Source organism: Typopeltis vanoorti, chromosome 13, assembly GCF_054136105.1.
Source record: "Typopeltis vanoorti isolate ZY-2024b chromosome 13, IOZ_Tvanoo_1.0, whole genome shotgun sequence".
In the NCBI taxonomy this organism is placed as follows: Eukaryota; Metazoa; Arthropoda; class Arachnida; order Uropygi; family Thelyphonidae; genus Typopeltis; species Typopeltis vanoorti.
The window spans coordinates 60,601,301-60,627,467 of NC_143561.1; the positions used below are offsets into that span (position 1 = coordinate 60,601,301).

At 37.2% G+C, this 26,167-nt stretch overlaps 1 protein-coding gene across 2 annotated transcripts in view; it reads right to left on the reverse strand.

The window, feature by feature from the left end:
• LOC150100209 (myc box-dependent-interacting protein 1-like) overlaps positions 1-26,167 on the reverse strand; it is a 188,989-nt gene that overhangs the window by 26,814 nt on the left and 136,008 nt on the right. For both annotated transcript variants that reach the window (XM_090402882.1, XM_090402883.1), the window contains exon 9: positions 18,961-19,055. In XM_090402882.1, coding sequence (XP_090259008.1) covers positions 18,961-19,055 — 95 coding nt within the window. The remainder of the gene's footprint in view (positions 1-18,960; positions 19,056-26,167) is intronic.

A 26,167-nucleotide genomic window follows, 5' to 3' on the forward strand; every position in this document is an offset into this window, starting at 1 on the left:
TTTCTCATTTGCTATTATGTATTACTTGCATGCACGTGTCTTTACCTTAAGTTCCTATGAAGATGGCAACGTGATGTTACCGAAATATCGGAAAGTATATATTAAAGTTAATTTAATTTATATTTCTAGTGAACGCTGTCAATTCCTTAAGTATTTAGATACCTGATACTGAATGAACAAGGATGGGCTGGAAATTTGAGATTTAGCTGATAAAACTGCATTCTTTATTTGCTTAAAAGACATGATGGTACAATAACATGAAAAGTCATGGCACTCGGGGAATTGCTAGGTTAAACAAGATCCTTCACTGTTTTCGTCAAAAGAATGACAAACTGAAAGAAGTCAACTCCCATAACAAACTCAATATCAACATCAGCAGAATTCAAGATGATCTTCTCCTCTCTTCCATCATCTATGTGGATGATGATGATGATGATGATGCTGAATGAATTCTTTCTACTTCTGTCTGTCCCTGGGGATCCGAACAATTCTATCCAGTTTGGTGTCGCTTGTTGTGATTTGGTTTTCAGGTCCTCTTTTATTTTGTCTATCCATCTAATTTTGGGCCACCCTTTGGATCTATTACCTTCCATCATTGTATAGAGGGCTTTAGTTAGCATTCTTTCTATTTCCATTCTGGTCACATGGCTAAACCATTGCAGTCTTTTTTTCTTGGATTTAATTTCAATATCAACATATAATCACATATTACTTCTGCCTTTTTTGGTAAATGAGCATAGATATGATTAAAAACCAAACAAACTAGAAGACAGCATTAAAAATGCTGTCAAAAAAGCGGCATAATCTTACCAATACATTTTATTCTTCCAGAATTCAAGATAGCTACCATAAACATAAAATGAAAATAATTAGGAAAGTACTACATAGACATAATTGGTGTTACTGAAACAAACAAGAAAAAATCAGGCAAGATGCTTCTAAATAACAACCACAAGATGTTAACCTCCCTACCAGCCAGGACTATATATACGCCCAGCAAAACCTGGATACGATTCATACCCACCCATTGAAATAACATGGATAAGAAGTGCAATTTGGCAGTCGTCCATTAGAAGGTCAGATAATCCTTCACGCTGAGGTAAACACTTAAATTGATTACCTTGTGTATGTAGCTACGTTCAGTTCAAGAAACGCAGGTTTCTTGCCATTTGCTCAGTTACTAGCATCTTAGTTATATTCAAGTAACTACCTACAAGTTGTATTTGTTTTTTTTACTTGTTTTATCGTATAATTATAGTTTTTAATGCCAGTGCAGAATAAACGATCTTTTCATACTTTCTTCACTCAATATTGTATCACCTTGGAAGATCAATGTCACTATCAATTTTTTTGCTAATTATCTTACTCACAATACATTTTATTCTTCCAGAACTAACTTAAGATAATTTTTGTCAAATAATTATTTTATATACTAACGAAAATCCGAATCTTAAAAAAAAAAGCCCCTATCAGTTCCAAATGAAGTTTCCTTTATTTTTTATACATAATCTTAGTTCGAATATCAGTTCACAATTATATGATTTCACTTTACAGAACCATACATAAATCCTGAATCATATCACGTAATGCATATTCTCGTAGACAGGCTTATATGTTGGTTATGCATTACTAAATCACTTAAGGAATTGACAATGTAGATACGAATATAAATTAAATTACACTTTAATAAATATTTCCAACGTTTCGGCAACATCACGTTACCATCTTCAAAAGGAACTTACAAAAAAGGCATGTGCACATAGGCACTGCAACACAGTAACTGAGAATGAAGTGATGAAGCTATTATTCTCCTAAAAGTCCTGATGGTGCCCCCTAGCTGGCTAAGTAGGTGTTCTTGGCCATTGGGCTGAAAGTCTGCTGATGTAAGCCTCCCATACAACCAAATTTGTTGAGGTTTGGAGAGTTTCTTAGAGCTGAGGCTGATTTCATAAATAGTCTTTCGAATTTGTATTTGCTACGGTGTATTACTGTAGCTTTCTTCCACCGTATTCTGTAGCGTGTATACAGAGCATGGTCTGCAAGACCAGAATGGCGTACTTGTGAAAACAGATGCAGTCCTTGTGTTTCGTAATTCTGATATTTGCTATCTTGACTGTTTGGCCAAAGTAAAGTAAGACAGTTTACAGCTGCAAGGGACCTGATATACACCAGGTAGGTCTAGGGGAAGTGGTTGGTCTTTAGTGGAGCAGATAAGGGATGCCAATTTTCTGTATGGTCTGTAACAGGAGTTCAAGTCATGTTTTTTTTAAGATTTTGGTAATTTTTTCTGAGGTGACTCGGATGTAGGGAATGGCGATGGATTTAGAGTAATCCTTGCTGTGGAGGGAGATTGTGGTTTGTAGGTTTCAATATTTTTTTTGGATTTTTTTTTTTTTTGGGGGGGGGGATAGCCATTGGCTGAGAAAGTGTTGAGTTCTAATGACATGGCCCTAAACATTGATTTAGTTCAATGTTTAGGGCCATGTCATTAGAACAGATTAGTTTAACCCTGTTGTATAGTGTTTTCACCACTCCATATTGTTGTGTGTGTGGGGGGGGGGGCAATGTTGGTGAATGTACCTGCCTATATGGGTAGGTTTTCTATAAACTGAGAAAACCAAGACTCCATCAGGCTGGCGGTAACTAATGCGTCTAAGAAAGGGAAGCTGTTGTTTTCCTCTTTTTCCAGGGTGAACTTGATTCTGGGGTGTTGGTTGTTTAAGTGTGTTAAGAAAGAGAGGAGTGTATCAGAGCCATGTGGCCAAATAGTGAGCACATCATCAACGTAGCAAAACCATATGGTTGTTTTTTTTTGGCGTAGAGGGCTAAGGCTTCAAAGGTCTCCATAAAGAAATTGACCAAGGGTGGGGAGAGTGGTGAACCCATGGCTGTTCCCTCAATTTGTTTGTAGAATTTTCCCTGCCAAATGAAATAGCCTGAGTTCATTGTGAACTGAAATAGTGGGAAAAATTTAGCTTGGATTAGCTCTAAAGTTTCTTTGAGTGGGACATTTGTGAATAAGGAGGCGACGTCAAAGCTGACCATTATGTCATTATGTGGAGTGTAAGGTTTTCTATGCTGGCTTTGAAGTGGGCTGAGTTTTTTATGTGTGATGGTGTGTTGCCAGTATAGTGTGTGAGCGCTTTGACCAAATGTTTAATTAATTTGTATGCAGGGGAATCAATCCACAATGGGACGTAACTGCACATCTTCTTTATGTATTTTTGGGAGTCCATAAATATGGGGGGGGGGTATAGAGTTAAATGGCTTAAATCTGTTGACTTTCTTAAGGAGACTGTGAAGTTTTCTGATTTGTGAGCTGGTGGGATTGTATTCCATAGGGAGGTAAGTAGCCTGATCTAATAGGAGAGCATTAAGATTACCTGTGTACTCCTTTTGGTTAAGTACTACAGTTGCATTTCCCTTATCCGCTTTGGTGATAACTATTTATTTATTATTCTTCGTTTCCTGTAGAACTTTATATTCCTTGTTGGATATGTTGGTTTTTGGTGGTCTTGCTTTGGAGAGGACACAAGCTACATCCAGTCTTACACTGTTGGTGATTTGATTTGGAAGGTGGCGGATTCCGCATTCGATCTGGATCATAATATCCTCACTAGTATTTTTCTGGGACCAATGGCGAAGTTGTGGCCATATGAAAGCACGTTGAGTGCTTCAGGGTGACTGAAGAAAGGTTGATTATGGTGTTGGTAGGAAGTTTTGGATTGACGGTCAAGTTCTCTTTTAATTGTTCGAATTTTTTCAAATTCTTTGTCTGCTGCAGTATACGAGAAGTAACGTAAAATTGATCAAAGCTTGTGATTTAAAGTGCACGAAAGCTCTTCTTCAAAAGCATGAATAGCTTTGTTAATGTCCGCTAAGAGAAACCGCGTGGCAGTGATTAGCTCCCGAATCAAAGCTTAGCTGGCTTGGTTATAGATACAAAGAGTTTTTTGTGAAACAAAACAGTGCTTGAATTTTACGCAAAAAAATGACTTAAAAAACACTCTTATAAAAACATGACTTGATCTCCTGTTACAGACCATACAGAAAATTGGCATCCCTTATCCGCTCCACTAAAGACCAACCACTTTCCCTAGATCTCCCTGGTGTATACCAGGTCCCTTGCAGCTGTAAACTGTCTTACTTTGGTGAAACAGGCAGGATAGCAATATCAGCGTGTGACTAAGGTGTCTACACCTTAGTCACACACCTGCCTAATGATACACTTACCTTCACCGTATACAGAAAACCCACACACACAGGCAGATACATTCACAAACTCTCCCACCACCACCCCTCTCAACAATATGGCATTATTAAAACTCTTACCAAGAGAGTCCACAATCTTTGTTCCAGTGGAACCGCCCTCACTAATGAGCTAAACCACATACACAGCACTTTCCTCTCCAATGGCTACAGCGATCACAGTATCAAAAAAATAATCAATTCCTCCCCCATTCCTCTTCCTTCTCGTCAACAAGATTTTAAAAATGCCATCACCATACCCTACATCCGTGGCACATCTGAAAAAATAGCCAAGATACTAAAACAGTACAATCTACACACAGCATATAAGCCCCACCGCAAACTGGCTACCCTTATCCGTTCTACGAAAGATCAGCTCCCTCCTCTCTCTCTGCCTGGAGTTTACAAAGTACCCTGTTCCTGTAAGCTGGCGTACTTTGGACAGACAGGCAGATCAGCATCCATCCGTCTAGAGGAACACAAGTCTTACATCTTCAAACACAACTATGGCCATTCAGGCTTGGCTGACCATGTTTTGGACACCACCCACAGAGTATCATGGAAGAAAACCACCATGCTCCACCACAGCAAATTCAAGAAAGAGAGACTTTCTTAGAAGCAACAGCAGCTCTCAAAAACCAACCAAATCTCAATAAATATGGTTGCATTAAGCTTCCGAAGATTTGGGAAACACTCATCGCCAGAGTTCCCACCTTACATTCCAGGCCACCTACTACTGCCCTTAGAGGGCGCTCTACCTAGATAGGACTTTAGTGTCACCCACGTGGTTGGGCTTAGTATTGTTTGTTATTTGTGCATATGTTACATTAATTGTTTTTGTAATCCCCGTAGATGTCCTAGTGACTAGGACGAAATATAGGAAGTATTAAATTCTATTTTAATTCTTTTTGAGTGTTGTAAAAAATCCATTAAGCCTCCAACATGAGATTCTCAGTTACTGTGTTGTAGTGCCTACGTGCACGTGCCTTTTTTGTAAGTTCCTTTTGAAGATGGCCACGTGACGTTGCTGAAATATCAGAAATATTTATTAAAGTGTAATTTAATTTATATTCGTATCTACGTTGTCAATTCCTTAAGTGATTTAGTAACACGTAATGCATAATCTTTATAACATAATCCGTAGTTCTTTGCACTTCAACTTTCTTGGTTTCCTTGAATTGCTCATTACAAATTTAAATAAACGGCTGTTATGTACATTTTCTGCTAGTTTAGATATTTTGCAGCAGTTTTGTAATAGTGATACTTTCTCTAAGTTTATCATTAAAAACATGTATAAGTTGTATGCACCAAAAGTTTCATTTCCAAAATTTTCATAATAGAACTAATATTGTATTTTGTCTTTGATGGCTAAACCCCAGCCCAAAATTATCTGTTTCTCTCTCACTCACATACACACACACAAAAAAAAAAAAAAAAAAACTGCTCAGTAACATATGTGCACTTTCTTTTTTGTTTGAATTCATTATTTTTCCAAATTAATTGTACCAGATTATTTAATATTCCGATACCAAAATTAAATAGTGATTATTATAGATTAGCAAATTTTGCATATTTTCTCATTTGTATTATTTCCTGATTATTATAAATCATTAGGGATAACTATCTGAGACAGCATGTAATGGAAAATACTAGGTAGTTCGAGGAGGCTTAATCTAGTAATAGCACATGAGAATCAGACTAATGAATATGACCATGTTGCCACCTATTGGTGAGAGTGATCATAGGGTCTTGACCTGGGAGGTGGCTAAATGTGTGAAATTTTTGGTTAAGACAGGGTACGTGTGGAATTACTGTGCTGGCTTGTCAAGTATGACAAGCTTAGGAGATTGCTTGGTTCAGTGCCATGGCATGTAAAACTGCAAGGGCTGGATGTCGATAGGACATGGGAAGTGGTCAAGGAGTACTTGCAGGAGGTTATGGAAGACTGTATACCTAGAGTCCAAATAGTAAATCAAGTAGGGGTTAAATGGATGAATAACACCATTAAACTTGAGTTGCAAAAAAAGAAACAACTGTGAAGGAATTTAAGGAGAAAGGTGACCTGCAGGCATATAAATCTTCTTTGATATGCTTTCTTCTTTTCCTTCACTGCCTCTAACTTCCTGTGTCCACCAGGGAGTTCTGATTTTTCTATCCTTGCAGACTACCTCATCACTTGCCTCTCTGGATGAATCAATCAGTGTTTTCTTCAAGGCTCGCCACTTCAACTTTCTTACATGTTATTCTTTTCAATATGAAATTCAATTTTATCATGCTCAAGACTAAATAGTGATCACTTCCAATTTCAAATCCTCTGTACACTCTGGTGTCCTGCACCAGGGAGAAAACATCACTATCAACAATAACATAGTCAATGAGACTTTTCTTATTCCTTACCTCTTCTCTCCATGTGAATTTGTGCACATTTTTATGTTGGAACATGGTGTTAGTAATAACCAGTTCATGGCCTGAACAGAAATCCGACAAGTAATTGCCATTATTATTAGCTTTGCTCTTTTCTCCAAATTTTCCCAAAATATTTTTGTATGTCTCACAATCATTTCCTACTCTGCTATTTAGATCCCCAACAAGGACCAATTTTTCCTTTTTCATTGTGTCACTTTCTTTTTCTAAAGCATCAAAAAATTCTCCTTAGTAGAACCTTCTGTGGGACCATAGGCACAAATAAGTCTCATTTCCCATTCTCATATTTGCCCACATTACTTTACTTGAGACTGACTGCCATTCAAGAAGATTAGCCTCGTATTTTGTGTTGAATACTATGGCTACTCCTTCTTTTCCACGATTGTCATTGCCTGAATATAACATTTTGTATTTATTGCTCAGAAAGATCTCACCAGTTTTGGTCTTTTTTGTTTCAGTCACCCCTATTATGTCGATCTGGTACTTATCTAATTCCCCAGCTAGCTCCATTTCTTTGCCATTCAGGCTTCATATGTTGATAGTACCAATCTTTAACTCTGGTGATGTTGAGTTGGGGTGTGTTTTCAGATTTGTTCCAGTAGCTGACTTTTCGCTGTTTGCCCTGGTTCCCTGGCAAAAACAAAGGGGGCGTTGTTTAACCAGGCGATGCCCCAGCCGGCATGAAATTTTGTCATGTTGTACCATCATTTTTTTATTTTGGTTTAACCAATAAGAATACAATTTGGTCGGCTAAATCCCAAATTGCAAGCCCATCCTCGTTCATTCAGTATCCAATTAGATACCCAACTGGGTGCATTACGAGAAGATGAGGATTGGACATTAGGTCAGAAGCCCTGTTCGGTTCTCTGCATTCCTTTAAAGGCTATGTGGAGGTCTCCTCTCAGTTATACAGCTTTAGACAAAGGGTCTTACCCCCATTTTCAATAAAGAAGTACTTGCTGTTCCATTCATCATTAAACCTTCTTCCTTCATCTGCAATTTTACGTTTTCTTGAACCCATTTTTGAAATTTTTTTTACAAATATATATCCTCTGAAAATAATGATGTTATTGAATTATATTGAAAGATGGACCAGGGAATGCAATTGCAAAAGTGCACCAAAATCTCAGTTGTTGTGGGATGAAGTCGCCTTTGTTATCCCCACTCGTGATGACTCACACGGTTGATTCGTGCCATGTTGCACGGTGATATCACGAAGTATAGATATAAATTATTTTTAATTTATAATCATATTATAAAATGTCTTTAAATAATTCAACATACATGGCATGTAAGTATTGCCAAACTTTTATGGGTCACCAAAAATGTAAATTTGGGCTGCCGATTGCCGACCCCTGCTCTATTGCATCATCACCTACAAAAAAAAGCTAATCTCCTGGCTTCTCTAATATACACTAAACTGACAATGGTAAATGTCCCCAATCATTCCAGCTGCCCAACACACAATGCCTCCCCTCTATCCTTTTGCCAGAAAGAGATCAGAAACTTGTCTAAATTAGACACACACAAAAAAAAGTCTCCTGGCACTGATGGCATTCCTCCAAATGTCCTGAATTTGTGCACCAGAACTGACTTCTGTCTTGTGCCACTTGTACATACTCTTACTCTACTGGTATCCATCCCAAAGTCTGGAAATTGGCCTATATTCACCCATTCCTAAGAAGGGTGACAAATCACTATCCTCTAACTACTCCCCTATCTCACTCACCTCTTTCCTATCTAAACTGATGGAGGAAAAACATTAATTCTCAACTCCTAATGCTACCTTGAAGGCACCCAGCTATTAACTGACCACCAGTATGGATTCCATTGGTGTCAATCAACAGGAGATCTATTCTCACCCATCGCTAGACAAATGTTATGAAAAAAATTGGCAAATCTCAAATGGTTGCACTTGATATCTCTAAAGCTTTTGACTGGGTCTGGCACAAAGGCTTATTGAGCAAACTTCTATCATTTGGACTGTCTCAGGACCTCTGCAATTGGATTGCCAGCTTTCTATCTGGGCACACACTACGTATGATGGTAGATGGCTCCCTATCCTCTCACTATCCAACTAATGCCGGGGTCCCACAAGGTTCAGTTCTCTCACCGACCCTCTTCCTTCTGTATATCAATGACCTACTTTTGTTGATCTCCAACCCAGTACACAGTTTTGCAGATGACAGCACATTGCACTCCTCCTTTTCATTTGACAAACCTCACTCTACACAACTCACTTCAACCTACAGAACATCAACCACCACTGCCCTCAATTCTGATCCCCAAGCTATCCTCCACTGGGGCTCAGATAACGTCAATTCCCCCAGTTCTGTCTTATTTCTCACAAAAGAGAAACATTTTCTCCCAGTATTATTTTTGATAACACTTAAATTTCCAGACAAGATAAGATTTCTAATCTTGGAATTACCCTGATATCAGGACTCTCCAGACATAAATACATCACAACCATTGCATCCTCAGCTTCCAAAAAACTAGGAATTCCTTTTCACTCAACATATTACTTCACCTCTAAACAGCTGTTAACCTTATACAAATCACAAATCTGCCCAGCTATCGAATACTGCTCTTACATTTGGAGTGGGGCTCCTAAAAGCTCCCTCAAAATACTTGACTCAATACAGAGGATAGTAATTAGATTGATAAATGACTCATCTCTTACCATCTCACTCTCCCCACTTTCACACAGACGTTTAGTCTCTGCAATTTGTATATTCTATAAATAAAGGGTGTCCCAAAATTCACGCAAGATTTAAATTCAGCGACATTTCTGCGGTAAAGTGTTGCCAACGGAAAAAAAAAGACAGCGTGACAGCTGACAGTTCAGGGTTATTAAAAATGGAGCACTACACGAAAGAACAACGCATTTTCATTGTTGAGCAATATTTTAAAAATAATGAAGGTTTGGCAGCTACAGTTTTCAATTTTCGTACAAAATATGGTCGGAATGGTGATTTAACTTCAACTGTGAAAAGATTAATTAAAAAATTCAAGGAAACTGGATCAATTAGTGATCTTATACACTCTGGCCATCGTTCAACAGAAAACATCGAAGGAGTTCGTGAGAGTCCAGGAACATCAGTTTGGCACCGTGGTCTTGAATTGGGCATTTCAAGAAGCTCTCTACAGCGTATTCTCACGAAAGATTTGCATCTTTCTGCTTGCAAAGTTCAATTGACTCAAGAACTGAAGCCTACTGACCACACACAACGAAGAGTGTTCGTTGAATGGATTATGGAACAACAACAAGTGGATGCTTATTTTTCGAACAAAATCATCTTCAGCGATGAGGCTCATTTTCATCTCGATGGCTTCGTTAATCGACAAAATTGTCGCATTTGGGGTTCAGAAAATCCACGAGTGATTGTTGAGAAACAAATGCATCCACAACGTGTCACTGTTTGGTGTGGATTTTGGGCTGGAGGCATCATTGGTCCATTCTTCTTCGAAAATGCAGCTGGTAAGGCAATAACAGTTAATGGTGCTCGCTATCGCGACATGATAATCCAGTTTTTTGTGCCTAAATTGCAAGATATGGATGTGGACGACGTGGTTTCAACAAGACGGTGGCACATGCCATACAGCCCGAGAAACAATTCAATTACTGCATGAGTCATTTCCTGGTCGTGTAATTTCCCGTTTTGGTGATCAGAATTGGCTGCCCAGATCATGTAACTTAATGGCGTTGGACTTTTTTCTTTGGGGTTTTTTGAAGTCTTTATGCCAACAAGCCCACGACCACCCATGCCTTGAAGCAGGAAATTGAGCGCTGTATCAACAAAATTCATCCACATTATGCAAAACGGTCATGGAAAATTTCGACAAAAGAGTGCATATGTGCCAGCAAAGCCGTGGAGGCCATTTACCTGATATGCTATTCCATGCATAACCCTATACTGTATACTTTATGAATCAATAAGAAATTACAATTTTTAATTAAAAACCTGTGTTTTCTATCAAAATTACTTCTTGCGTGAATTTTGGGACACCCTATATTTCCACAGCAAATGTTCATCTGAAATAGCATCAATAATTCCCCCACTCAGTACTAAGCATGTACAGCTACTGCACAACATTCTTTTACAGTACACCTTGAAACCCACAGAACAAATTTCTTTTCCTCTTTCATCCCTCCTACAGCAGTAGGAGAGATGAAAGCTGCTGTTGAACAGTCTTTCCCCTTATGTATTTCCCCAAGGAATACAATATACAGGCTTTTAAATCAAATGTAAACAAATTTCTACTTTTCAAACCCACTACCCATATATGGTACATGTACTATAGGTTGATCAACCAACCTCTCAGAAAAAAGACCCAGAGATAGGTGGATTGATATGGTAAAAAGTGCCTTAGAAGATAGAAATATAAGATCTGATAATGTTGGAGTCGAGTTTTGACAGGTAACAGACTGATTTGGAGGAAAATTGTAAATAGGAAGTTAGTAATGATGTAAAATTTTCATGTAGTACTATCATATCCTGTACACCCCTGAGGATACATGGCAGGACTTTAATGATGTACTATAGGTTTATCAACCAACCTCTCATGTATTGGCTCAACATAAGAAAAAGAAAAAAGTGAAACTATGTAGTCAGTCATAAGTTTCAATAAATAATGGCTAATAAAATATCCTTGCTTATTCTTTATAATATCTTGTGTTATTTAGAAGCATCTTACGTGTTTGTTTTGGTAACACCAATTATGTCCGTGTAGTACTTTCCTAATTCTTTTCCAATGGTATTCCTTATGTTTATGGTAGCTATCTTGAATTCCAGTGATTTTGATATTGAGCTTGTTCCAGGAATTGACTTCTTGCTGTTTGTCCCGATTCCCTGACAAAAGCAGTGTGTGTGTGCGTGGGGGGGGGGGGGGGGGGGGAGGGGATTGTTTAACCGGCGATGCCGCAGCTGCCATGACTTTTCATATTGTTATACCATCATGTCTTTTAAGCCAATAAAGAATGCAGTTTCATCAGCTATATCCCAAATTAATATCTTTGCTTATTAACCTCCTTACCAGCAGTGATGGATGAAATAGCCAGACCACCCTAGCATTTTTCATATATCAAAGCTTCATTGGCATTCTACCTTTAATCATGTAATTACCCTTCTCTGTTGTTAATTCCTAAACAGCAATTTTAGAACCATTAGCAGATTAACTGTGTGGAGCGTCCTTAATGTCACTTTTTTAACATGTATTGTGTTACTTGGATATTTATATATAAATAGGAAGTTAGTAATGATGTAAATTTTTCATGTAGTACTATCATATCCTGTACACCCCCTGAGGGTACTTAGTCTTTATTCGAGTTGTAAGTCATCATCAAATTCCTGCCATGTACCCTCAAGGGGTGTACAGGATATGACAGTACTACATGAAAAAATTACATCATTACTAACTTCCTATCTACAATTTTCCTCCAAATCAGTCTGTTACATGTCAAGACTCCAACATTATCAGATCTTATATTTCTATCGTCTAAGGCACATTGTACCGTATCAATCCACCTATATCTTGGTCTTCCTCTGGGTCGTTTTCCTGCCAACCTGGCAGAGAACACTTGTTTTGCTAATCTTTCCTCTCCCATTCTATTTAAATGACCATACCACCTGAGATTAGCTCTACTAACACATTCCTGGATGCTGACAATGTCAAGTTCTTTCCTAATAACCTCATTTTTAATATGATATTGCCATCTGTTCACGCTTCTAATCTTTCTCAGGACTCTCATATCTGCGGTCTCTAGTCTTTGGTCAAGTGTTTTACTTCTGACCCAGCTCTCAGATCCATAAGTTAAAACTGGTTTGAACACTGTCTTGTATACAGCTAATTTAGTGTTCCGACTAATTTCTCTCTTACTCCATATGAATTTATTCAATTGACTTCCCACCATACCAGCTTTGCTGATTCTGTTGTCTATTTCTATATTTAATTTACCATCTTCAGTAAAAATCGTGCCTAAGTAGCTGAAATGTTTTACTTGTTTCACAGGTTCTCCATCCACAACACAGTTGACATTTTCAATGATTCTGCATATTTTCATTGTCTTTGTCTTTTTATTGCTGACCTTCATACCATATCTATTACAACAGCTATTCAATTTAGTCAGAGAATCTTGCAGACTTGTAGCGGATTTATTTAGAAGTATAACATCATCCGCATAAAGCAAAGAGCTGACATTAACATCTCCAATTTTGATATCAGGTTTAATACCACTTTCCTTCATAATGTGATCCATATAGATAATGAATAACAGAGGGGATAATGTACATCCTTGTCTCACACCAGATTTAACATTAAACCATCTTCCTGTACTTCCTTCAATTCTAACTGCTGACTTACAACTCAAATAAAGACTAAGTATTGCTTGATATAATGTCCCATTGACACCATATAACTGCAGCATATTGAATAGCTTCTCTCTTGGCACCTTGTCATATGCCTTTTCCAAATCGACAAAACTTAAATACAGATCTTTGTTATATTCCCAGGCTTTCTCGACTATTCGTCGTAAAGTGAAGATCTGATTCTGACAGACTCTATTTGGCCAGAATCCAGCTTGTTCTTCACCAAGCTTTTCTTCCACAATTCTTCTCAATCGTTTCTCAAGTATACTTGCATAGATCTTGCCAGGAACACTCAGTAGGGAAATACCTCTGTAATTCTCACATTCAGTTTTATTTCCCTTTTTATATATGGGTACTATGAGAGCTCTACTCCAATCATCGGGAATTCGTCCCTCTGTCCAGGCTTTCTGAACTATGCAGTGCAGCCACTGTAAGACTTTTATACCACCATACTTCAGCATTTCTGGTTGAATATCATCTACTCCTGCTGCCTTTCCACATTTCATGCCGTTGATGGCTTTTTCTACTTCAAGTATGGATATGTATTCCTGACTGCATGCCTGGTCAGTGTTTTTTTATCACTGTGCTGTCATCACTGCTTGTTTCATTTAGCAGTTTTTCAAAGTAATTACTTCATACGTCAAGGATATCTTTTTCTCCTGTTTTCATGTCACCTTTATCATCTCTAACTCCTTTTACAGCACTCTTTTCTCCATTCCTAAGCTTCAACAACCTTCAGAATATTTTGCCACCTTCTTGATATTTATTTTCTATATTCTTGCCAAAATCCTCCCATGACTTTTGTTTAGCTAGTTTTACACACTGTTTAGCTTTCTTACATTTGTCTCTGTATTCTGTAAGAGTAAAAGCTGACTTATTTGCCAGGAACTTTTGATATGCTTTCTTCTTTTCCTTCACTGCCTCTTTAACTTCCTGTGTCCACCAGGGAGTTCTGATTTTTTTATCCTTGCACACAACCTCACCACATGCCACTCTGGCAGAATCAATCAATGTTTTCTTCAGAGTTTGCCACTGAATCTCCAAGGCTTGATTCCTGTTCTCAAACTCTTTCATTTTCTTTTCAATAATCTTTCTGTATTCTAGTCTACAGTTCACATCTGAGAGCTGCTCAACTTTTATTCGCTTTAAAACTTTCTTACATGTTATTCTTTTCAATATGAAATTCAATTTTATCCTGCTCAAGACTAAATAGTGATCACTTCCAATTTCAAATCCTCTGTACACTCTGGTGTCCTGCACCATGGAGAAAACATCACTATCAACAATAACATAGTCAATGAGACTTTTCTTATTCCTTGCCTCTTCTCTCCATGTGAATTTGTGCACATTTTTATGCTGGAACATGGTGTTAGTAATAACCAGTTCATGGCCTGAATAGAAATTCGACAAGTAATTGTCATTATTATTAGCTTTGCTCTTTTCTCCAAATTTTCCTGAAATATTTTTGTATGTCTCACAATCATTTCCTACTCTGCTATTTAGATCCCCAACAAGGACCAACTTTTCCTTTTTCATTGTGTCAGTTGCTTTTTCTAAAGCGTCAAAAAATTCCTCCACTTCTACCTTAGTAGAACCTTCTTTGGGACCATAGGCACAAATAAGTCTCATTGTCCAGTTCCCCATTCCCATATTTACCCACATTACTCTACTTGAGACTGACTGCCATTGAAGAAGATTAGCCTCGTATTTTGTGTTGAATACCATGACTGCTACTCCTTTTCCACGATTGTCATTGCCTGAATATAAGATTTTGTATTTATTGCTCAGAAAGATCTCGCCAGTTTTGGTCTTTTTTGTTTCAGTCACCCCTATTATGTCGATCTGGTACTTATCTAATTCCTCAGCTAGCTCCATTTCTTTGCCATTCAGGCTTCTTACGTTGATAGTACCGATCTTTAATTCTGGTGATGTTGAGTTGGGGTGTGTGTTCAGATTTGTTCCAGTAGCTGACTTTTCGCTGTTCGCCCTGGTTCCCTGGCATAAACAACGGGGGCCTTGTTTAACCGGGTGACGCCCCAGCTGGCATGAAATTTTGTCATGTTGTACCATCATTTTTTATTTTGATTTAACCAATAAGAATACAATTTGGTCGGCTAAATCCCAAATTGCCAGCCCATCCTTGTTCGTTCAGTATCAAAGTAGAGACCCAACAGGGTGCACCACGAGAAGGTGAGGATTGGACATTAGGTCAGAAGCCCTGGTCGGTTCTCCGCATTCCTTTAAAGGCTATGTGGAGGTCTCCTCTCAGTTATATAGCTTTGACCCCTAAGCACCCCGAATTGTAAGTCAGCAGTTAGAATTGAAAGTAGTACAGGAAGATGGTTTAATGTTAAATCTGGTGTGAGCAAGAATGTACATTATCCCCTCTGTTATTCATTATCTATATGGATCACATTATGAAGGAAAATGGTATTAAACATAATATCAAAATTGGAGATGTTAATGTCAGCTCTTTGCTTTATGCGGATGATGTTATACTTCTAAATAAATCCGCTACAAGTCTGCAAGATTCTCTGACTAAATTGAATAGCTGTTGTAATGGATATGGTATGAAGGTCAGCAATAAAAAGACAAAGACAATGAAAATAGGCAGAATCATTGAAAATGTCAACTGTGTTGTGAATGGAGAACCTGTGGAACAAGTAAAACATTTCAGCTACTTAGGCACGATTTTTACTGAAGATGGTAAATTAAATATAGAAATAGACAACAGAATCAGCAAAGCTTTTATGGTGGGAAGTCAATTGAATAAATTCATATGCAATAAGAGAGAATTTAGTCGGAACACTAAATTAGCTGTATACAAGACAAACCAGTTTTAACTTATGGATCTGAGAGCTGGGTCAGAAGTAAAACACTTGACCAAAGACTAGACTGCAGATATGAGGAGTCCTGAGAAAGATTATAGGCATGAACAGATGGCATCAATGGCAATATCATATTAAAAACGAGGATATTAGGAAAGAACTTGACATTGTCAACATCCAGGAATGCGTTAGCAGAGCTAATCTCAGGTGGTATGGTCACTTAAACAGAATGGGCGAAGAAAGATTAGCAAAACAAGTGTTCTCTGCCAGGTTGGCAGGAAAATGACCCAGAGGAAGACCAAGATATAGGTGGATTGATACGGTACAAAGTGCCTTAGACGATAGAAATATAAGATCTGATAATGTTGGAGTCTTGACAAGTAACAGACTGATTTGGAGGAAAATTGTAGATAGGAAGTTAGGAATGATGTAATTTTTTTCATGTAGTACTATCATATCCTGTACATCCCTTGAGGGTACATGGCAGGAATTTGATAATGATGACCCTTTGTCTTATTTGTCATAAAAGTGTTGCTGTTATGAAAGAATATAATATCGGATGTCATTACGAGAATGTCTCACTTTATCTTGTAATCTCGTACTTTAAATATTTTTGTGTTTTTTTAAGATTGATATAATAAAAATTGATAACTTAAGTATTTTTTTCATTCACTATTTTCTCTTAATTAAATGCTTGTGGCCCAATTATTAAAAATAAAAAAGTTGAATGTAGCCTGTGAGTGTTAAAAGGTTGCTGACCCCTGCAATAGAGCCACCTGGGTATGATAAGGGTGAGAATAGTGTTGGACAAAAGTTATGACCAATTGCTTTGGCAAGCCATGCCTTTTGGGCAGCCTGCCCAAAAGGCATGGCTGGCATTTGGGCAGTTTCCTGCTTTTTTCCCATTCAAATTTTGTTTCAGAAGCATTGATAGTTTTCTTGCATCTGTTTTGGGCTTCGGTATAAGCATTGAAGGAGGATGGAGTTCTTAATTTGAGCCAGTTGTGGTATGTTTGATTTTTCAATTGTACAACCTTGGCACATCTTTTGGAGAACCAGGGTTTAGTTAGGAGGAGGCAGTTCAGAGAAGTGTGGGGAATGTGTGTTTCCATGCGAGTGAGGATTACTTTGGTGATACAATTGGTGCATATATTTGGACTGGAAGTTAGGAAACAATAGTCCAACCATGGGAATGAAGCAAAGAAGTCACGGAGACTGTCCCACTTGGCACTGTTATAATGTGAAACTACTCTTGTGTGGGAGTGGCTCTGTAAGCATTGTTGCATGGAGGAGAAGATGAGCACTAGATTGTGGTTAGAATTATTCGAGGGGGGGGGGGGCTCACTACATTCACTGTGTATTTGGAAGGGTCATTGGTAGCATCTGGTATTCTGGTTGGCATGTGAACAATTTGTGTAAGGTCGTTAGCGATGGCAAATGTTTCAGCATCTGTGCCTGCAAGATCTGTACAACTGGAGGAGGAAAGCCAATTGGTGTAATGGACATTAAAATCTCCTAGGAGAGTGGGACTGGAGAAAATCAATTAAGGAGATGACATTAAAGAGCTCAGAGTAGTTGGTGGCATTAGGAGACTGGCAGAGACAGCAAATGAATTTGACAGAGTGGGGAAGGGATATTTTTCAAACAAAGAAGGTCAAGGTTGAGTGATTCTAAGTTAGGTACTCTCTGACAAGGTATGCCAGAGCAGATACATGCACAGATGCCATGCTTGGGTTGAAACGAGTTAAACAGCGTAAATAGTTCGGAAGGATGAGATGGAGAGTGCTGGGGGGGGCAATATTTTAGTTGATGCTAAAAAGAGTAGGTGGGGGTTTGGTGGACTGAAGATAGTAGCAGACACTATTAAGGTTAGAGTTGAGGCCATGGATGGGTGAAGTAGATATGCAAGGTTCTGTGGGACATACACAAGAAAAACTGGTGCTTTTGTCAGGATTTATAAGAAGAACAAAAATACAAACACAGATAACACCAATGTAGTGAATATAATGCATCAGGCAAAGACTGGAGGTGAATGTTGACAAAACTGAAATCTGAGATGCTGAAATATTTGATGAGTTTTCCAGAAATTCAAAGAAATATATGAATGAATAATAGTAAAGGATTCTTAATTACAAAGATAATAAGCCGAAAGGTTAATTATCTTTGTAATTTCTTCTAAATATGGTACAGTAAAGATATCCCAGTTAACTGTAGGTTAGAGGTTAAGGTATGGTTGGCCAAACCAGAGCATTAAAAGAAAAGCTCAACATCTCCAACATGCTCTTTCTTTCTTACCTCAAATTCATGGCTTGTCTACCAGACCATATGAGAATGGTATTCCATATACTCCCAGCTTGAAAGTTACTCTGATGTTATGATCTCTGAAAGAGAAGTAATCCTAATGGATAGGTTTTCGATGTATGCAATGGCAATCAAGTCTCGATATTGGACATTCTGGTTATGGAGAGAGAGATAGACAGTTTGAAAACAAAATTGTCTTTTTTTTTCTTTTTGGAATGACCATTCAGAACAAGTTTGAGAGGGACTGAAATTCTGCCTTAAGTCGATCTTCATTACCTAAAATTAAACAAATCTGATTTCTTATTTCACTCTCAATCAAACAGAGATTTCCTTACATTATGATAAAGGTTATTAACCTTTCCAAGCACTGCCTTTCAGGTTCAGAAGAATCTATTCTAAAGAAAGGTTTTAACTTTGATGCGACTCCTGGACATATTCCAAAAGTTGATTTTTTATGAAACGCTGAAAAAGGCATTCACATTCCATTTGATTCTACCACAAAGAGAGAATGAAAGGAGAAGAGCAGTGGCTTTCAGACTGAAACCCACAGCTTTTCTCCTTTCTGTATCATTACCAAATCACAAAATAGTGTATTTTGTGATTTGGTAATGCAAAGCTGGTGCGTTGTCATGCAAAAGAAACAGGGCTTTGCTAGTTCCCCACAGCATTTTCCCCTTCAGTAATTCAAATCACAAAATATGTATACAAAAAAGATGCAAATATGCTCATTACATGCAAAAATTAAACACTGCCAATTTTTTATGATTAATGGAGAGGAAAATTTAACTCACCGCCATTTGCAGCAATAACTTGAAATTTCATTTCAGTAGTGCTATTTTGATTTTTATGGTCTTCGAGGTCATCACTGGATGATGCAGCAACCTGACTAAATATTTGGAATTATAAAAGAAGCAAGTCTTTATTACCTTAATAAAGAATGGGTAATTTCTTAATTTCAATTAAATTTCATTTTTTTGGCATCTTTATTCAACTAAACAGTAGTTTGAATAAAGATATTGTCTGGATGATCATACTACATATATTATGATTATACATAAAGGTATTCAACATTAATTCTGATACTATAATTAATGTTGTGTAAACAAGATGAATTTTATATATGACACAAAATATCACTCATTTCATTAGATGTATCCCTAGGGATGGGAAGATTCCTAAGGATACAAAGATCAACTAAACACAATTAAGACCAGCGTTACTAATTTCACACCAAGAATTTTCTTAAAAACTGTTGATAGGCAAATTAATCTTATTTATATGCTTAAAATTATTAGTATTATGTTTATCACATGCATGTGATTTCTAGCTAGTTTTGTCTATTTTGTGAAAAAATAACTAAGATTGGGGTGGGGGGGAGGATTTCACTATAGCCTAAGACTAGTTAGTGTTACTTTATTTAAGTGCAAATGAAATGCATTACTTGAACGATTAGCTTATTACTGAGAATATAAGAATTCATTTCTGTGCATGTTTCACCCACATACATAATGGTAATTTTTTAAATTGATTTTTAACTCATTTCTCAAATTATTACAGAACGGTTATGTTAATTATTAGGGAAATTAAAAATCATTTTAAATAAAATTTCAATCTTATTAAGAATTATAATTTTTTAAATTATAAAATTAAAAAAATTCATTTTCTTTATTAAATGATCAATCTAATTTCATACAAAATTTGCTTACAATGGTTATTCAATTTTGTTAACGAGGATTGGAGATCTATATAAGATTTATTAGAAATAACATCTTACCAAGGAAGAGAACCAAGTTTTTTATTTTAACATCAGATTTAATAATATCTAGCTTATTATTTTTCTTAACCTTAAAAATGAGAGGTCTAAAAGCCTATAACACCACAACATTGAGGTGCTGAATTTTTTTATAAACTAATGAAGGTTGAAATCTTTGGGGGGAAACACTATTAAGGAAGTTATTCACAGGAAAAGCTACATGGAATGAACAAGGAGGATGAAAAGTATATTCCATGAGCTCAAAGCTAAACCATTCATGGATGTTCAGTAGCACTATTTATGCTTTTACAGGCAATGATGCTGCCAGAGCTGCAAAGCAGTTGAAATGAATATACCCATAGAAAATGCACAAGGCAGTAACAAACAGCTATGAGAAAGTGAGTGTATGCTTGAGAGAGAGAGAGCATCAATTAAGCAACTGACTTTTTGGATAGCATGAAGTATTTTTGGGAAGTCTTAGATGCACACTCTTCCCTAATCTCAAGAGAGTATTCTAAGCTGTGAACATTTGTGATTTATACAGTTAGGATTTGTATGAACAAGGAATAGTAGGTGGGATATAGTGTCTTTAAAAGAAGAGCAAGTGCTCTGATTTTTATTTTTATTTATTTATTTTTTGAGACTAAAGGAGACCATGGATATGTTTGCGAAAAATAAGGTAAGGTGCAAGTCAGCGCAAGAAGAAAGTTTTCATAAGAAAGGTCTCAATGCACTATATGTACTGGGTGATTATAAAATAACGTCAAGTGTTCAGAGCCCTCTAGTGAGTAATGCCAAAACACACCAATATTTGGTAGACGTACACAGTGGAACATGGGGATTCGATTTAACAAAAAAAAAGTACCAAAAGTCGCCAACAGGGGAAATTTTGGCACTGCCAACTTAATTTTAGTAGATGTGACTAATGAATGACTAAATGGAAAATGAGAGACAACACACATGAATTTCATGACGTTTATTGCTAATTACAAATGAGGTTCAATATGACCACCATTCTGATGTTCCAGGAACTGCATACGGTGCACGACATTTTCCACAGTGGCTCCCAACATATCAGAATTGATTTGTCTCACGTGTAACATTATTCAATCTTTCAAAGTTGGAATACTGGGTACATGTCCTTGATACACAACTTTTAAGAAATCCCCAACAGCCAAAAGTCACAAGGATTGAGATCAGGAGATCTCGGCGGCCATGGCATGGGAAATGCACGACTAATGATTCTTCTGTCAGAGAAATGTTGCCGCAAAACACGCTGTACCTAAATCCGATGTGGGGTGGTGCACCATCCTGTATGAAGATGGTCGAATCGAGACATCCTCTTTGCTGCAGTTGTGGAACCACAAAGTTCTGTAGCATGTTGGCATACTTGTTAGCATTGACGGAACAGGTCATTGGTCAATTTTTGCGATTTTCCTCGTAAAAGTATGGACCAATGATAAAAGATGCCATAAATCCGCACCACACTGTGACTTTGGGTGAGTGGATAGGCATCTGCAGACACGTGCAGATTAGTTGCAGCCCAAATGCGATAGTTGCGTGTGTTAATATCGCCATTCAAATAAAAGTGCGCTTCGTCACTCCATAAAATCTGCCACGGCCATGCATCATCCACTTACATGTGCGCTAAGAATCTCAAAGATAATTCGATTTGTGTGGTCGCATTACCAGGGCACAATTCTTGAACATGACTGATTTTATAAGGGTAAAACTTCAACATCTGATGTAGGATTAGCACACCGGTGTTATGCGATATCCGTTTGCCGGGATATTGCTCGTGCACTGCTGGTATCCTGCACATTCGTCATCTCCTGTTCCACAATAGCAGTTGTAACTTGTTCAACTTGTTGGTGATTGATTGGTTTGCATCCCCTGTGTACCTGCACTGCTAGAGTTCCAGTAGTTTCAAATCGCCGAATTCAGTTTTCGTAACTTTGTTACGCTAATCGGTCCTTTTCATAAATTTTTCATATGCCGAAAATCACGAAGACAAGCATTGGCATTATTGTTCCGTTAATAATAGTTTGACTATGATAACAAAGCTGGCTCATGTAAGGTAAGAGGCACTGAAAAGCAGTTCGTCTATGAATGCTAAGAAATCTCACAGGCTTTCCTTTTATTGCATGATCGTTCACAAGAAACGCGATAATGCAAATTAATGCATTTTAATCGGTAAACAGCGCCAAAATTTCCCCTGTTGGCGACTTTTGGTACTACTTTTTGTTGTTAAATCGAATCCCCATGTTTCACTGTGTATGACTACCGAATATTGGTGTGTTTCGTCCAATACATTACTCACTAGAGGCCTCTGAACACTTGATGTTATTTTATAATCACCCAGTATAGTGAAACAAAACCTTTCTTAAGAAAAATAAGAGATGACTATATTTAGGTATCATAAAACTTCATCGGCTGTCCTCACTTCAATGGTGAATGGCAAAATCAGTGTTGAAGACACTGGCTACAGAAGATCTCTAAGCTTAGATTATTTGGGTACTACAACGCCTGTCAAAAGGGGGGGAAAAAAAAAGAAGAACAAGTGTATTCTTATATGAATATATAAGAATACACTTGTATGAATATATAAGAATATACATATGGGGACAAGATTTCAAATTAGTGAAAAAAAGGTCATTAATATAAAGGAGGGTAGAAGAGCATGGGAGAAAGTATGACGTTCTTTGGAGTACCCATTGTTGTAAAGCCCCAAGGAACAAAATCAGCCACAAAAAGTGAGTCAACAGAAAAAGAAATTAGTGATCCAACTGCAAAAGATGGAAGGCAGTTTATAAGATAAGTTGGTAAGGAGGCCTCCATGTTAGATGAAACCAGGTGCCATGGAATGAGAGGAGGTTGCTTTGTGCATTGGTGCTTATCATTAGGTGACTGGCTTCTAGATAGTGAAGATGGCCAATGATGACTTTCTCCATTGTTTTCAAGAGGAATGAGGTAATGGCAAAGGGACAATAGTTTGATGATTTATTTTTATCTCCCTTTTCTAGGTTAGAGTGAATACAAGGTTTGCTTTCATGCTATAGGATACATGTCAGTAAAAAGACTGAGTTCTACAGATATAAGATGTATGGTATAATACAGCTGATTCTCACTAGAGTAAACATTATAACAAACTACTGACACTCCCAAATGAAGTCCTTTAGCATAGTTCTAAAAAAAATTCACTACAGCAAACAATTTTTACAGTGCCTACAAATTCACCATAATGAGAACAAACTGCAATTTGGGAACACAAATTATGATAAGTGTGTGGGCAGGGAAATACTATCTTGACAATAAACTTGTTAGTATTGAAGCTATTAAGGAATCCTCTGATGTCTTTATGGCAAAAGATTGCTCACTATATGTCCAAAGGAAGATACAGTGAACAATTCTTGATATAGTGGGTGGTGATTCACCTTGAAAAAGGAAACTAATACAAAAGTCAGCTTTATCTTTTTGGTGATGCTATGATGATAAATCCTGGAGATAGGTGAAGGGGCAGAAGTTACAATTAATAACTGGACAAGGGACTGGATGAAAACTGCTGCATTTGGTATTTCAAATCATGATTTGAATGTGTTCATATTTTTTAAAGAAAAATAAATGTTATAAGCTGCAGTTTCATTTTTATCTTGGCTTTGATCCACTTATTGAAGAAGCAAGTCTTGGATGGTCAAGACTTGCTTCTTCAATGGTGGTCAAGAGTTTTGAGTTGAGTGGGGTTAGATTGTTCTCAACATCGACCATAGATGGTAACACTATTAGCAAGATTTTTTTTTCCAAGTTGGTGCATCCATGTGAAATTGCAAGTCATTCTATCAAGTAGTTTGTTTTATACAGCTGTCTGAAGCAAAAGTGTTGTCTGTATCCCTTGAAATAGATAAAATTGAGTATCATGTGGTTATAAAATTCTTTGTAAAAGAAGGTTTAACAGCAAAAGAAATTCATTCGAAGTTTATAAAAGTTTATGAGCACTCTTCTCCTTCGTTTTTGACAGTTAGGAAACGGGCTGCAAAGTTTAAACATGGCCATACAGTCTTGAAGATGATCCACATGAAGAACATCCAAAAAGGGTAACAACACCAGAAATCATTGATCGAGGGCACGATATGGTATTGGATGACCAGCAAGTCAAAGTGCATTGATGAGACTATAGGCATTTCAAAAGAACATGTAGGATATATTTTGCATGAAGAATTGCAAATGAAAAAGCTTTGTGCAAGATGGGTGCTGTGCTTGCTCACAGCAGATCAAAAACACACTCACGTGAAAATCTCTGAACAGCACTTGGAATGTTTTAACAAGAATAAAACTGATTTTGTGCATTGATTTATTACTTTGGATGAGATTTGGATTCACCATTACACATCAGAATCCAAACAGCAGTCAAAGCAGTGGACAGAAGTCGGTTGTTCAGCACCAAAGAAGACAAAGTTGGTTCCATCAGCAGGTAAGGTCACGGCATCAGTGTTTTGGGATGCTAAAGGCATTTTGTTTATTAATTATCTTGAAAAGGGTAAAACAATAACCGAGGAATATTATTCTGATCTTTTAACCAGACTAGACAAAAAAATTCGTGAGAAAAGACCTGGTTTGCAGAAGAAAAAAAAATCATCTTTCATCAGGAATCCACCATATTCTCCAGATTTGGCTCCCTCTGAGTTCTATCTCTTCCCAAAACTAAAACTCTTCCTTGCTGGTCAGCATTTTTCTTCAAATCAAAAGGTGATTGCATCAGTAGAGGGGTATTTTGCAGATCTTACTGAGAACCACTACAGGAACGAGATAATGGTGCTAAAGAATCAACGGAATAATGTATTAGTCTTAGGTTGAAAAATAAAAATAATTTTGAAATTATAAATTCGTTTTATCATTGTTAGGCCAAGAAATTTTCAGAACCACCCTCATATTATGTTTGTTAACCATGTATGTTCTTCTGGCCAGTTTGTTTTCTAGGAGATGAAAAACCTGGGTTTCTAGCAGAAAAACTCTGCTGCCTCCAAATGAGACTGGCTGATGCACCTTCAGTTTAACTCCTTAAATGCTTTTGGCGTATAAAATAGGATTGAAACCCATATCTTTCCAACCAAAGGAAACTGTCGATAACTGAGCTACAGGAGGGTCTGGAACGTTGATGAAGACCCATATTCCAGTAAGGATTATGTGTTATTTTGCCAGAGCAGATGTTTAGATTAGATGAGAGAGCAAAATTGATAATCAGTTTACAGAAAAGAGGTCTAAAAATCAGAGGCTAACCTATTTTGTGCCACTACAGAAACCAAGGATACAAGACTGTGCATGGCTCAGTGATAGATATTCTGTAGGAAAGGAAATGCAGACCAAATTATCATCTAAGTTACCAAGATGAATACTGATCTATAATATGTTTGGAAGAACTGTTGGTTAAGAAATAGTCCCAGATGGTGGAAGGTTTATCCAGTATTCTGGTGAGCAAATGGACAATGTCTTAGATAATTACTAACAGCATATACTTTGACATCTTTCAACTTTATCAGAGAAGGGAAGCCCGTTTCAGTTTCACACTCCTATCTCAAGGAGATGACTGCACAGATGGGGTATTTAAGACTGCATAAAATCAAGTTTCAGAGACAAATAATTATAGAAACCAGTCTAATCAGAATTTGGAGTGATCAAGACATCAAATGAATGCAATAACACAGTAATAATACAGAAAAAGAAAATGGGATTCTAGTTTTGGCACTCTGATACAAAATATCAGATCTGAGAAATGTAATGTGCACTTTATAGAAAAAAAACAAAGTGTAATTTGGATAGTTAAGGTTGGACAGTAGTTGAGGCTGCCAGTTGAGATTCTCTAGGAAATAACAGATTCAGATGTATGTAAATAGAAATACACATAATTTGTGTGTGTTAAGGTAATGAACATAAACAAAGCATATGGATGTTTTTTTATTTATTTATTCATTTTTTTATAAATGAAAACTCCCAACAACAAATATTCCTGTGGATCCATGAAAATAAATTCAATGAAAACAGTTAACTGAAAGACATATAGATAAAGCAATTCATCAAATAATTTGCCAAACAGTATTTTGTCAAAAAACATTTCACAGAGACAAATGCTGACTGTGCTTTCTAGTCTAGTTTGCACTCCCTTACTTTTGTAAAAGAGTGCAGGCTAGATTTTTTGCTTGTAGAGCAGTGAATGAGTAGAATGGGTTGCGAGAAGTAGTTGTGTCCTGAGA